This window comes from Dendrobates tinctorius, unplaced genomic scaffold (genome assembly GCF_039654945.1).
Source record: "Dendrobates tinctorius isolate UK_male_01 unplaced genomic scaffold, ASM3965494v1 ptg000250l, whole genome shotgun sequence".
Lineage (NCBI taxonomy): Eukaryota > Metazoa > Chordata > Amphibia > Anura > Dendrobatidae > Dendrobates > Dendrobates tinctorius.
In genome coordinates, this window is record NW_027361917.1 from 41,192,100 (window position 1) to 41,207,995 (window position 15,896).

General features: G+C 40.5%; 1 protein-coding gene across 4 annotated transcripts in view; it reads right to left on the reverse strand.

Annotated features, from left to right (window-relative positions):
• The window catches only part of TTC13 (tetratricopeptide repeat domain 13), a 193,075-nt gene that overhangs the window by 39,490 nt on the left and 137,689 nt on the right, over positions 1 to 15,896 (reverse strand). For all 4 annotated transcript variants that reach the window (XM_073557640.1, XM_073557641.1, XM_073557639.1 and 1 more), the window contains 5 exons: positions 14,371 to 14,545; positions 11,173 to 11,329; positions 8,980 to 9,110; positions 7,959 to 8,091; positions 5,775 to 5,867 (listed from right to left, as the gene is read on the reverse strand). In XM_073557640.1, the coding sequence (XP_073413741.1) occupies positions 5,775 to 5,867; positions 7,959 to 8,091; positions 8,980 to 9,110; positions 11,173 to 11,329; positions 14,371 to 14,545 (689 nt within the window). The remainder of the gene's footprint in view (positions 1 to 5,774; positions 5,868 to 7,958; positions 8,092 to 8,979; positions 9,111 to 11,172; positions 11,330 to 14,370; positions 14,546 to 15,896) is intronic.

Sequence of the window (15,896 nt, forward strand, 5' to 3'; positions counted from 1 at the left end):
AATCCTTATTGAAAAAATGACTAAGTATGGAATGGACAAGGCAACTGTTAGGTGGATTCATAACTGGCTTAGTGATCGGACCCAAAGAGTGGTCGTAAATGGCTGCACATCCAGTTGGAAGAATGTCTCAAGTGGGGTACCACCGGGCTCTGTCCTGGGCCCTGTATTGTTCAACATCTTTATCAACGATTTAGATGAAGGAATTGAGGGTAAACTCATTAAATTTGCTGATGACACAAAGCTAGGAGGGATAGCTAATACTAGAGAAGAGAGAGAGAGGATTCAAAAAGATATAAATAAACTGGAGAAGTGGGCAGCAACTAACAGAATGGTTTTTAACAGGGAAAAATGCAAAGTACTACATCTGGGCAATAAAAATGAAAAAAAGCATATACAGAATGGGAGGAAAAGGCCTAAGCAAGAGCACATGTGAAAAAGACTTGGGTATACTAATAGATCACAAACTGAATATGAGTCAACAGTGTGATGCAGCAGCAAAAAAAGCAAATGCAATTCTAGGGTGTATTAACAGAAGCATACAGTCTAGATCACGTGACGTCATTATTTCCCTCTACTCCTCTTTGGTCAGACCTCATCTGGAATATTGTGTCCAGTTTTGGGCACCACATTTTAAAAAAAGACATCAACAAACTGGAGCAAGTTCAGAAAAGAGCAACCAGAATGGTGACCGGTCTGCAAACCCTGTCTTATGAGGAAAGGTTGCAGGATTTGGGATTGTTTAGTTTGCAAAAGAGAAGACTGAGAGGAGACTTACCAACTCTACGATTCTATGATATATATATATATATATATATATATATATATATATATATATATATATATATATATATATATATATATACACTCACTGGCCACTTTATTAGGTACACCATGCTAGTAAGGGGTTGGACCCCCTTTTGCCTTCAGAACTGCCTCAATTCTTCGTGGCAGAGATTCAACAAGGTGCTGGAAGCATTCCTCAGAGATTTTGGACCATATTGACATGATGGCATCACACAGTTGGCGCAGATTTGTCGGCTGCACATCCCTGATGCGAATCTTCCGTTCCACCACATCCCAAAGATGCTCTATTGGATTGAGATCTGGTGACTGAGGAGGCCATTTGAGTACAGTAAACTCATTGTCATGTTCAAGAAACCAATCTGAGATGATTCGAGCTTTATGACATGGCGCATTATCCTGCTGAAAGTAGCCATCAGATGTTGGGTACATTGTGGTCATAAAGGGATGGACATGGTCAGCAACAATACTCAGGTAGGCTGTGGCATTGCAACGATGCTCAATTGGTACCAAGGGGCCCAAAGAGTGCCCAGAAAAAATTCCCCACACCATGACACCACCACCACCAGCCTGAACCGTTGATACAAGGCAGGATGGATCCATGCTTTCATGTTGTTTACGCCAAATTCTGACCCTACCATCCGAATGTCGCAGCAGAAATCGAGACTCATCAGACCAGGCAACGTTTTTCCAATCTTCTACTGTCCAATTTCGATGAGCTTGTGCAAATTGTAGCCTCAGTTTCCTGTTCTTAGCTGAGAGGAGTGGTACCCAGTGTGGTCTTCTGCTGCTGTAGCCCATCTGCCTCAAAGTTCGACGCACTGTGCGTTCAGAGATGCTCTTCTGCCTACCTTGGTTGTAACGGGTGGCAATTTGAGTCACTGTTGCCTTTCTATCAGCTCGAACCAGTCTGCCCATTCTCCTCTGACCTCTGGCATCAACATGGCATTTCCGGCCACAGAACTGCCGCTCACTGGATTTTTTTTCTTTTTCGGACCATTCTCTGTAAACCCTAGAGATGGTTGTGCGTGAAAATCCCAGTAGATCAGCAGTTTCTGAAATTCTCAGACCAGCCCTTCTGGCACCAACAATCATGCCACGTTCAAAGGCACTCAAATCACCTTTCTTCCCCATACTGATGCTCGGTTTGAACTGCAGGAGATTGTCTTGACCATGTCTACATGCCTAAATGCACTGAGTTGCCGCCATGTGATTGGCTGATTAGAAATTAAGTCTTAACACACAGTTGGACAGGTGTACCTAATAAAGTGGCCAGTGAGTGTATATATATATATAATCTTTATTATTACATGTAAATTCAAATGTTAAAATATTAGTCCTCACAATGAAAATCAAAATTTAGCCACAAGATGGCACCATAATTAGTGAAAAGCACAATAATACACAGCCTGATGGTAACACACAGAAAAAAAAAATAATGAACGTGAATATATATAAAAATATCAACAATTGTAAATTCTAAATATATATATATATATATATATATATATATATATATATATATATATATATCACCTTGCACTATCAATAAGGTGCATAAGTTAGCAGAAATGTGCAAAACAATCAACAATTGTGTAACATAAGCAACTGTGCAAAATAAGCAATAAAAAAAGTGGTGTGCACAATGTGCTACCAACTGCTCCTTTAAGGAGATGTGTAACCATGTGAACACACTGCAATTGAAATGCAAATAAGCTGTGAAAGGGTCAATACTTAGAATATAACAATAAAATAATAGTCTCCACAATATGATAACAATAGCTCCTTTGAGGGAGTGTGCAAATAAACAAAGTGCAGATAAAGTGCAATTAGGCTGTGGCAAGGACAATACCTACAAAGTGCTATGGCGCCTGGCTTCCCTACGTACGTTTCGGCGATGATTGCCTTCTTCCAGGGGATGTGAAGTCTGTCTGTATGCACAGTTAGCTAACACAGCAACTATATCAGCACAGCTTCTATCCTGCACTTATTTCCTCCAATTCTGAAGCCAGTTTTCTCTGCCCACCCTGAGAGCCTCTCCTCTCCTCCCTGCTGCAATCTCTTAACACAGAGAGAAAACATGGAGGAAGCAGAGAATAGGAGCTTTAAAAGGTTTTGCACAACCTAGAGTTATAGACATTCTGCACAAGCATTATGCTTTTTCCCATTTTTAAAACTGTATGGTTAATATACTTATTACAAAAGATCAATATGATCTTTTTGTACCTTATCCCCACAATGAGTAGTATAGTAAAATAAGTTAGAAAGGTGATTTTTTTTTTTTTCCCTTAAAGCTTTCGTTTCAGAATTTATAATTTATATTGTGGAAGTAAATGAATAAAAATGTGTGCAGCTCTAGATAAAATACCCAGTTTATAGTGTAACTATATAACAAGGATTTGCACGGCACATTAAGATTGTTACAATCATATTTTACAAATTTAAATTTCATTTTTTTAATCAAAACCATTTTATTGTGATAATCACAACTTCCCAGCAATACATATTACATAACACTGTAAATCCATCCATTTTCAAGACAGTTATAGTCATACCTGTATTGTATCATGGTATAACCTTAAAATTTTATTACAAACTTTTCCCTCCCCCCCAATTAAACTCTTCCCCCAAAAATTTCACATTTACTATGTTCGAGCAGTATTATTTAGAGACTACATTAAAGTGCCCCAAAACCATGCCAATCATCAGAGCGAAGAAATGCTGAAAGAACAGATATCTGATGATACCTATGCACCAACCACGCTGCCGTCAGCATTGCCCTGTACAAGTACCATTAACATGTTTGAAAAGTGTTGCTATAATGAAATATGATACATTAAATGTATGCATTGAAAATGTGATAATGTCCTTGTGGAATATTGGAAATGAAACACACACCTGCTCTATACCGACAGAATACAGTGTCAAAATCCGTACCTGACCGAGACCCAACAGAGGTCAGCGTATCAGAACACCTGACAACTACAACAAGCTTCAAGCATTAATATGACCGAGTCACTTCAGCCTATGGCTGGCTGATGTAAAATAGTACACGGCAGTGTATGATTTTGAGAAGAGAACAATATAGTTTTGTATTGTCCAAATCATCATGAAGGAGGGAATGCAAAAAAAAAGTATACCATTCTAAAAGTAACAGTTTATGTGGTTTCACATCAAAAAAACCTATGCTTGAGCCGAAATCCGAGACCATTCATCAACTGCAAATTTTAATATTTAATTTTAACCTATGAAATAACAGCCACATGGAATAGTAAAAATATAAACAAATAAAATAACGTGGATAAAATTATTAACCCCTTCCCACTGAATGCATTCTAGGTCTTAACTTCTTCCCGATATCTAGAGTGCGAAAGTATCGAGCTGAGCACACACCATACTTGGCAGATGCTTCCTGCGTCATACAGCCAATATCTGCCTGTAACAGCAGCAATTGGAGCTGAGCACTGTTCGCTGCTCTTTACTTCTTAAAAGGAACCCGTCACCCCCTTTTTAAGTAAAAGAGCCACCTTCAGCAGCTAAGATGCTGCGGAGTGCCAACGTATTACGGTGGAGGAAAGAGGAGGAGAGAGATGGGAACAGGTGCAGAGACCCTCACTGTGCAGGCGCCAGATTCCCAGACCTGCAGTGTGAATACATCATAACACACTGCGGGGCGGGATCTGGGGTCTCCGCAACACGCAGGCGCGATATCCTTACATCATCAACCTGATGTAAGTTCCAGGGCAGCGTGCACGGCGAATGCCCGAGAAATGTTTGCAGAGCGCAGGCGCCGGTCATGTAACGAGGAACAGAGGCGGCGCACAGAGACAAGATGGGGATGATGGAGGTTGACACAGGGGGAGAAAACATACCTCTATGACGCAATAGAGGTATTGCGGGCAATTTATAAAAGTCTTTATTTCAGCGTTCCTAGGGATAATAAACATAAGAGCCACCCCTTCACAGAGTGCAGCCTTAGTGCTACTGAAGGTGGCTCTTTTACTTAAAAAGGCCCTGGGGAGGGTGACAGGTTCCCTTTAAGTGAAGCTATCAATCTCTCACAGAGGCATTTTTAGCGCACGGTGAGCATTTCCATGCATCCATGAAGCCCCCATGATGCGATCGTGGGGTGCTAACATATTTTCTGACAAAGGCCCCTGCGCCTAATAAGTTGGTACTCTTGTGAAGCCCAGCAACAAGTCATTTTTATAGAATATGAACACCAAAACTATGGAAGAATTGCAGCTTGCTCTCGATTTCACCATGCTTGGAATAATTTTTTTTCCTGTTTCCCAGAACATCGTATGGTAAAATAAATGGTGTCAATCAAAATTACAACTTATCCCCCCCAAAAAATAAGCCCTCATATAATTAGTTGGACCACCCAAAAAAGAAGACGTTATAGCTCTAGGACAAAACGGAGGGAAAAATTAGTAATTGCCAAAACAAAAATTCACTGACTGGCTAGGTTGGGTTAGAAAGAAAAAAAAATTCCATAACTATAATATATATTAAGATTTCTGTGTTTTATTTGAGGGGATTCAAAATCACAAGTAAGAGGAGATGCGGACAGCACAGCCCTGTGTCATAATATTAGATGGGGTGTGATTGGCTTGTCACAGCTGTCACTTCTGTTGACAAGCCCATCACAGCGTCCACCCATGACCTGACTGTACGTGGACAGATGGGTATGGAAATTTTAGCGCTTTGATTGAACGCTGTGGAAGATGGCCTGTTGATGACCACCATAAAAAGGTGAATCAGCTGTTATCAATATGTGTCATTCATTTTCTTTTCCCAATTTCGTTCCAACCAATATCAAAACAAAGTGAATGACACATTGAGTTACCAGGAAAAAGGACAACCCTGGTAAGATTTAATGAGCCTCCAGAAGAACTGAACTTATAGGCCAAATCTGCTAAACCAATAAGCTGCCATTATGGCAGCTCTGTATTCTAATGCTTCTCACTTACCGGATGAGATTGATGTGGTTATTGAATCCTCTACTGAGGCTCTGTGTGGGCATTTGATCTAACCAAAGCACTGGCTGGTCCGGGTCAGCAATCCTGCCAGTGAAAGAAAGCGAAGATTTGCCAATCAACTATAAAATGTAAGTTCTTATCTATAGAGGAGTTTTTCTCAGTAATTTACCGGTTCATTTCTACAATTACAGTTGTACAATTCTACAATTGCAAGTACAGTAAGAATAAAGAGGCAACACAGCAGTATACAAAACACTAAAGTAACATTAGAGGGATTAACTCCAAATCATCATCACAATCAATGATTTTGCCCATGAACACGTTCTCACCTCAGCCAGGGGGAGAAATATATTTTGGGATATGAGGTGGCGGCTGGCGTCCATGTTATCCTCATGTCTGAAGGCGGTTAGTAATGATTACATGAACGGTACACTGATAGATATACAGACAACACTGATCGGGGGATCTAGCAGTGGAATTACAATTTGTCACATTTGTGTAGCGGCAGCGTGTAACTAAATATTACGGAATCTTGTTTGTAAACTGCATGATTCATCTCTTGTTGTGTAGCGCCACCTAGTGGCTTCCATCCCTCTGCTTATCCATCCATGTGAATGAGCATCGGCCTCCCTCCTCTAGTTGCTTTCAAAGCTTTTTAGAAGCCGATATGTTGTACATCTTCATTAAATAAAAAGAACCATTATTTTTTTTAAAGTCGTGGGACATTTTTGCATTGTGTTTAGGAATGGGGTACATGGATCCCATAATGAGGGGCTTCAAACAGTAAAGCAGGACAAGTCTTGGAGAGACTCCTGCAATAATGCACATTAACAGCTAGAAAGACTTTGAAGGTTGTACATGAGACTGAAGTCACAGTGTTAACTCCATCAGTCCATTCAATCTATAGGAGAGCTAACCTTAGCTAGAAGGTGGAAATACACAGATCTTTTACTGTAAAGGCCCATTTAGACAAGTCCTTAATTGGGACAATTATTGGCCTGCCTAAACTGCCCGGCAAGCAAGGTCGTTTGTTGGGTGCAATAATTTTTTAACTGGCTTTAAAAAAAAAAACAAAAAAACCCCCAAAAACATAGCAATAATCTATCTGTGCACACGGAAGTATGGTCGGCTGGTTGTTTAAGACCGTAGAGCGTGTCGTCTGAACCAGTAATAAAATAGTTTTTTTTTTCTTTTTGTTAATAGTGTCTAACAGAAAATGCTCTAACATACTATATAGAAAGAGTGACTGACCTTCCAAAAGAAATATAAGAAAAGCTTGCCTGCATATATTTTTGTATATATAGAATTGTAAATTAATATATTATTAACTATATATTGTTAGATATTTAAACATAATTTCCACAATTCCAAATAATAGACACAAAAAGCAGATGCCGACCCATAAATATGGACCGAAACAAGCGATGTTAGGGGGAATGGAAATGTCATTGCTCAAATTGAAGTCACATAAAATTGCCGATTAGTTGGATATTTCGAATATTCTTGACTTCAGGATGGATGACAGCAAATAATGCTAGTTGGATAAAGTCTACACGTTCTGCAGAAGACAATGTACTGGTAGCAGAATTGAGTCACCAAATTTATTAGAAAATCTTAATAAATACAGTTGAATAAAATATATATAATTATTATTTATTAATAATAATAAAAAAATGCCATTTGTGTCCGTTTTCCACATATTTTCAAATAGGCCCCTATTCTGTATTTAGAAAGGAGGAAGAAGAGCAATGTCTCTCCAACGCCGGCCTTTCATATCAATCAATCTTTTAGTTATTCAGTCAGTTTACAAAACAAGTAGTAATGACGCCAGCGGATGCAATTTAGTTTGTTATGCAGGATCCATTCCAGACAGCCCAGGGTGCGTTGGAGGCATAGATTGGCATTAATATAATAAAACTACAAAGATTTAGATAAATGCAACAAAATGTATCAGTCGTCCATGCAGCATGCATGGCCAATGTAGGGACCGCAATGCTTGGACTGATGGTGGGTCTCCTGTCCTGAATAAACGGTCTCATATAAGGCTTTTAAGTCCAGATCAGGAAACAGGTTGATGCAGGCATTGTGGTCCGTACAACGGCAGTGATACGCGGTGGTATGAATATCGCCTCATGGTTAGTAGTTAGACCATATTAAGTTTCTGGTCATTTATACCTTCTCCATTTAACAGCAATGTCAAACATATCTCTCCACTGCATGAGCCTGGTTTTCCCATTTAGTCGCACTTTAGAGTTCGTCCACGTCTTCTGGACGGCTTGCATGACTTCCAGAGCCGCTAACCCCATAGCTAGAATAACAACACATAGATCAATAGTTTCCCAAGACGACACGAGCAAAGGTTTCAACGTTTCTGTCTATTCACTTTGAGTGTTGGAGGTTAATGGAATGGGACAGAATAGAATGATAAAATAAGTGGTGGAGACTTAAAGGGAACCTGCCATGTCCACTCAATCCGACCAGATAGGAACAGCCTCGCTCAATGAAAGTGTTTCTGGCCTTGCTCAATACAGTCTAGTCAGAATATGCCTGAGAGTACACATATTGTGTATAGTCAATGACCACCGCTATCCCAAGGACAGATCATCAATGATAAAGTAGCGGACATCTTTAAGATATTCATCAGATGAACACGGATTTGTCAGCCAAACCCCATAAAATGTTATTCAACAAAGTTTGTACATTTATTTCAATAAGGGAGATAAGGCGGAGAAATGTTGATAAACGTATGATCACTGGAACCTCCACTTATCATCATTATGCATGACAGCAGTGAGGAGCAGTCTGCATGGAGGAGCAGTTGAGCAGCTGCGCCCTGCAGTCAAATCCAATGTTTCTGGACTTCTCTACTAGTTCCTCAGATTATGAACACAGTGGCACGGGCTCATTCTCTACTGCCACTATATTCAAAGTTCTTCTCATAGCAGTCATAAGGAGAAGAACACACGATAAGGGCCTCTCCATTAGGGGTCATGGTGTCTCAATGGTGGGACTCCTCAGTCATTAGGAACCCATCACACAGCTTAATAATTACTATACAAAAAAATCCCTTCAATGCTTCTCATTTTGTTCTCCATTCTTGTAACTTGAAAAATGTTCTTTGCAACCATTGGTAATGTCATATTTCCTAATCCTGAAGCGCTGTTTCTCATCACGAAAACCTGCTTTTCTACATTACCTCTGTGGATTCTCTTGTTCGGTAGAAATCCAGACGTCTCATATTGCATTAATGTTCCTAATCGATCTGCCACACAAATAAGCTCTTGGATTTCCAATTTGTAGCTTTCAAAATTTTGTGGCAAAACATCCCTAAAACCGAAAGAATTTGAGGTTAGTGTTCTTCTATTACATCATTTGTAAATCCCTTAAATCTCATTTTTGCAGACAGCTAGACCAGGGAAAGATGTGGATGGCTCCATACACCTTGACCACTCAGACTATTGATGGTCAGGACAAAAGAGAAACCCTGGTATCTTCACATTATTGGATCCAAGGAAAGTGAAGGGTAGATATCTTATTTGTCATACTTAATTTGCAAGACTCCAATCATTTGGATAACTAGTCCCACACATCAAACTTTTAACTGTCAATCTTCAGTCTGTCAAAATAGTTGGCCATCTTGCCTATATCTGTTGTTCAACCAGATCTTTTTCCCTCTTGCTTATTAAAAGCCGTCCAGTTGTCATTAATATTCAGTGAATCTTGTGTAATCCTGTGTGAGGATCAGTCCGTGTATGGCCAGGCAGTGATGTTGGCAGGTGGCCACAATATCATCCAAGAATAGTTATTTGCAGACCCGCTCACCAGGCAAACAAGGAAATCTGCTCCAAACAGATCAAAGGACAATATAAAGCTATCCTGCTAAACTTGCATAAAAGGGTAAAACACACACAATGTTTAACCATTTCCCTGCTTTTTTGCAAATTAAGAGTGTGCTCGGCAAACTTTAAAAAGTAGGTATTATCTCATATGTAATCCTGCTCAGATTGCCTGGACTGACATTGCTTCATGATGATGCGGACAGTATCAGCAGCATTACTAGGCAATATCTGTACATGTGATAGGCTCCCTATAAGAGTGGGATGATAAGGGCTCTGGGACCGAATAATGCAGCAGAAAGACCATAACAAACAGTGAAGGGAGTATATGTCAAAGGTGGCTGAAGCAGGTTAGAGGGAATCTGTCATCAGGTTTTTGGCACCTAATCTGAGAGCAGCATAATGTAGAGGCAGAGACTCTGATTTCAGCGATGTGTTACTTACTGGGCTGATTGCTGGTCGTTTTAATAAAAATCACAGTTTTAATTAGCAGGAAATCATCACTAGAGGACAAGTAAACCTGCTGACATGTTGTCCTTCATATTCAGGAGCTCTGTATAACCCTGCCCCCCGCCAATGACCGTTTGGCAGCTTTCTGCCTATGCACAGTATACAGCAAATGCTGCCAATCAGTGGTGTGGGTGGGGTTATACAGAGCTCAGCATTCAGAGAACTAGTAAATCTGCAGCAGATAAAACAGGGATTTTATCAAAATGACAGCAAGCAGCCCATTGATCAGTAAATGCCTAGAATCAGGGTCTGTCCCTACATCATGCTGCTTTCAGATGGTTTAGAAAAAACCTGGTGGGATTCCTTTTAATTGCTATAGAGGTATTCTGCAGGATCATGGGTAAAGCAATAAATGATGTGTGACCCCCTGCTCCACGCATCTAAATTGTGTGTCCAGAAATTCCAGACTTTACGTGCAGCTACTCTCATAAATCAGTCTTTTAAAGCGATGTCCTCAAGTTTGAAATTATCTAAAGGAATGGGTGTAAGTTTACAATCCTTGGAGGTCAGACCACTGTGGCTCCCACCAATCCTAAGAGCCCCGGATGAATGAAGCGGAGAGCAAACATTTGCACTGCCTTTCCAGTAATTCTAATAGGAGCCCTGAAGATCAGCTGAGCGCAGCATTCAGCAATCTACAACACTCCCTTAAGAATGAATGGAGAAGTAGAATGCATGATCGGTCTTTACTCCATTCAGCAGGGGCCCTTCAGATCGGTGGCGGCCACAGCTGTCAGACCACAAATGTTCGGAAAGTTATCCCCTGTCTCATTGATAGGGTATAACGCTTAAACTTGAGCGCATCCCTTTAAACGGAAAGGGCCATTTGCATTACAAGCCAGTCAATCACTCTGGTAGAGTTCAGAGAACTTCTCAACTGATAATAGAAGAACATATTACTGTTATATTAAAAGGGTAAAAAGGATCAGTTTGGGAGGAACGCCTCCATTAAAGGGAAGTGAGTGGTCTTCCCTGGACATGTGCTGCTGTACTTCAAAGTAAAATAAGAAGCAAAAGTAACTGAAGAAACACAAAGCAGTTACTTTATGTGAGGTTGTAATCCTGGCTGCTCCTCATAATCTTCAATGAGAAAGGGGAGATTTTTTGCCCAATGATCCTTGAAATTTCCAGGCAGGTCAGTATCAATATTATACTCTGTGACTGGAGTATCCAGATGGGAGTGCAAGTAACGGGAGTATTCTGTAAAACAGAGGGATCAAGTAGACGCACTTCTGTATGATTGTTATACACTTACACTTAAAGAAAACAAAATCTATAATTGCTATTTCATGAGATTACAGAACAAATCCACTTAGGGAAACTTTATGGTGGCAAAAGGAACACGTCTTAATGTAATTAAACTGAATCATCACCAGGTTCTTGCTATCCCATCTGAGAGCAGCATAATGTAGGGGAAGAGACCATGACCCCAGCAAGGTTTCACTTTCTGGACTGTTTGTTGACATTTTGATAAAATCAGTGTTTTCTCTGTGGCAGATCTACCAGTTTTCTGTCTCTGAATGCTGAGCTCTGTACAACCCTAACCACACCACTGATTGGAAGCTTTCTACCCACTGTAGCAATGCCAGATAGGTTATGGTTAAATCTCAACTCTACAGATTCTGATTAAAATGCACCCAAGGCTGGTTTCACAATTGCGGACGGAGGGCTGCGGACTTCCTCCGTGAAGCCCCGCCCCTGCCACGTCTCCTCCAGTCAGCTCCGCCTATTTCTGCATGCGGCCTGCGTACCCCATCTTTAAAATAGGGTATGCAGGACGTGCTGCAGTATGCGGATGCCGCCACATGCGTCGTTTTGACGGTGCGGCGACCCGTGTAGAATGCATCATGTTGCAATTTTATGTGTGCGCCGCATCGTCAAAACGACGCGTGCGGCGGTATCCGCATACTGCGGCATGGCCTGCATACCCAATGTTAAAGATAGGGTACGCAGGCCGCATAAAGCCGCATGCAGAAATAGGCGGAGCTGACCGGAGGAGGTGCGGCAGAGGGCTGGGCTTCACGGAATTCCGCAGCCCTCCATCCGCAAATGTGAAACTAGCCTAACCTGGTTGTAAGCAGAGCTAGCCAAGTACAGGTAGTCAGGATGCTGGGAGGAAGCTGACCAGAGTGGATTGTTTAGGAGCTGAAGAGAGATAAGGGGGTTTTACACATAGCGATATCGCTAGCAATATCGCTAAAGCATCACCGATTTGGTGACGCAGCAGCGATATCACTAGCGATATCGCTATGTGTGATACTTACCTCCGACCGGCTCCCCCGCTGTCTGTTGCTGATCGCGCGAGATCGTCCACGTCCATTTCTCGTCGGCCGCTTCCTGCTGGCGCCGACGAGCGACGCGTGGACGCGGACGGGAGGACGTCAGGATCGCCGCATCTGACAGGTAAGTAACGACCGCTGTATCGCTGCTACGTCGCTGTGAGATCTGCCTGTTTGGCAGCTCACTAGCGACCATTTAGCCATGCACCAGCGATCCTGACCGGGTCGTATCGTGGTCGGGATTGCTGATGCATCGCTAAATGTAAAGGGGCCTATAGAGAAGTCAGAATTCTCTCTGATAAGAGACTGCAAAGGCAGTGTGCACCAAACTACAAGTATCAGTGGTTGCTATAGATAATAGCCGTTTTGTTTGACCGGATTGGGGCCAGATAAGCCGTGTTTGAAGAGCCAGAGTCTGTTCTATTTAGTAAGCGCCTGGACAAGGCTAGGGATTTGGTTATGGTTTTGTTTCGGAGCTGTGCAACCTGTGGAAATAAACATAAACCTTGCAGTAACTAAATAAGTAAAAAGCAAATGTGCAATTAAATAACAGTTCTGAGTAACACTTTTTTTTTTGTTTTTTAAATAAAAAATAGCATAAAAGCCATCTCACTGTCGGCAAGGTGACCCCGTTTGGGACGGTCCTACACTGTCTGATATTAAAAACCTTACCATGTGTCAGAGTTGACCTCAGTGTCTGAATAATGGCAGACAAAAGACAGGGTCCCGAACTGTGGACAGGTGCGTTGGCCTTCTTCCTTGAGCTTGAAATTACATTTAAAAGATTCCCAAGGCTGGGGACCACAGTTCAGGACCCTGTCCTTTTGTCTGCTCTTATTACACAAGGTAAGGTTTTTGATTTTAGAGAGTTTAGGACCATCCCGATCAGGGTCACCTTGCCGAAGGTGGGATGGTTTTTATGTTACTTTTTTTTTTTAGCAAAAAAGTGTTACTTAGGACCGTAAGTTATTTAAATGCACTTTTGCCTTTTACTTATTTAGTTACAGCAGGGTTTATGTTTATTTTGCTTTTTGCAGATTTTGCATGATTAATGACCAATGTGAACATGCATTTATATACCAACTTAAACCAAGTTCATTTTTGTGTTTTTTTCTGTGGAAACAAACATCACATTGTTTTGACCCAAGAGTACAATGCCTGAGTGAACGCAACTTAATGCTTAACAGAGCGTCAGACCCTTTCTATGTACAGTGTATACAGAAAGCTGCCAATCAGTGGTGGGGTTATACAAGAGCTCATGAAGATGGGAGGACTAGGTGGCAGCAGGTTTACTAGCCCTCTAGTGATAATCTCCTGCTGATCAAAAAAATTTTTTTTATCAAAACTAGAGCAAGCAGCCTAGTAAGTAACACAATGCTGGAATCAGAGTCTCTGTCTCTACACTATGCTGTTCTCAGAATAGCCGTCAAAAACCTGGTGACAGATTCCGTTTAAAAGCAGAAAACTTAAACATTAAATCCTATAAAGACAAAAGATTCACTATTATGATGGAAAAGGAGCTTGGGAATGGGTTCATAAAAAGTTTTACAACCACATGACCCTTCAGAAAGATAACTACTGTTTAATGGATATTTGGATTGACCCTCTTACCTCCAAGTTAAATAAAAAAAAAAAATTTTTTATCATATCTATTATTTTAATTAATAAAAATCAATCCAATTCTTATAATCTGGCACTTATTCAGGGTTTAGAACACGAGAAAACCAGATTTTTTAGATCAAGCAAGCGAGCAAGCATTGTAAGACTACTTGACTAAAATGAAACAGATTTGATGTTAGTTATCTATCTTATGATGCCCTCGATATACTCATTTTATACTCTTTCTTTGACTATCCAGTAACGCAGAACATTTATAGCAATGCATCATATAAAACAGTAATAATGTGCGAGTGCTTGATTCAAATTTTTGCTGGAACGAGCCATAGTTCTGATGATGCTTACCTCTCAGGTACTTCACCTTTAAATATTCCTGGCTCGCTTTCTGACCAGGCATTGGGTCATTTAACATAACTTTGGTCTGAGCTTTAATTCCTTCATAAAAGTGTCCCATAGAGACATGGCTGAGCCCTTTCATGTACTGGCACACTTCATTGTACGGTTCCAGCTGAAGACATCTCTACAAATGGGAAAATGGTGTTAAAAATGCTTAAAATACACATTGAAAACTGTTGCATTATTACAATCTCAGGAATCTATAGATACAGTGAATCTATACGGTATATAACCTTTAACACACAACATATATATATATATATATATAATGTTTGGAGGTCAATAACATTTTTATCCATCTTTTAAAGTTGTGTATTAAAAGTTATGGACTAGGAGCTACTTATCTTACTATATCTATAGATTGCAGAGATTGGACTTTCATGAATATTTCTTTAGACTATTACTCTGGTTAAGCATTCAATCCCAACATTACTTGTGTAGGCTTGAGATACATTTGTGTCTAGATTTTCCTGTACAAATAACTTCTTCACAGAGGTAAAGAGGGAGAACTCTAGTGCCACCAGTGGAAAGTAGCAATCCTAAAGCTCAATATTAACCCTTTAAAAATGGGACATGTTATATGATTTTGGGAATGCAACCCAACCAGAAGCTCCAGTTGCAGGCATGTCTTTCAGAGTTTTTGCCCCTCAGCAGGGAAAAACAGGAGAACTGGATGGCTGGGAAGCTGTGAACATGGGATCTAAGGTGTAAAGTTTATTGTGGTGTGCCATGCTCCCCTGAAAAAGTACATATGCAAATAGCGTTTGCACAGAGGAAGAGAACATGAGTACCAAGTTGGCGCTCTCCACATGGAGAAACTTTACCCCTTAGATCAACTGTCAAAGGATTTTCGCATCTAGAACAAAATCCCCTAAAATCAAATTTTATTATAATTTAAATTCCCAAGAACAATTAATCTATATACAACTAATATGAAAAAAGTAAATTAATTTAGATAGTCACTGAGCAATTTTTTTGTGTGTGCTTTGAACAGTGTAGGCACCAAAAAATGTATGGCAGTTGATATACCCCAAGTTTGAGGCTGTGCCCTACCTAGCCGTGGAGGTTGGCACCCTATTAATCACACAATTTGCGCCCCTGCTCCTTCACAACTTACCCACAATTGCCCTAGACGTCAATAATCAAGATACCAATGCATCAAATCAGGTCTCAAGTACATAAGTGTAATGCACAACAAGCAGAATGGAAACATTATTGCCTGCACAATGTGATCGGATGAATATAAACATACACATACTGGACTTGCTCTTTTGCATTAATGAAGTAACCATTGTGATATATGATACAGTATGTGTTTGCTTAAATGTGGTGGGCACATAATACTATACTAACTGTATCAATGAAGGAATTATGATAAACTGTGCTGAACAGCTCAATAATGTTAGTAGTTTTGTATCAAATGCAGTTTATAATGGGTGACCAACACGGAGACCATAGGTCTGTTAGTTGTGCAT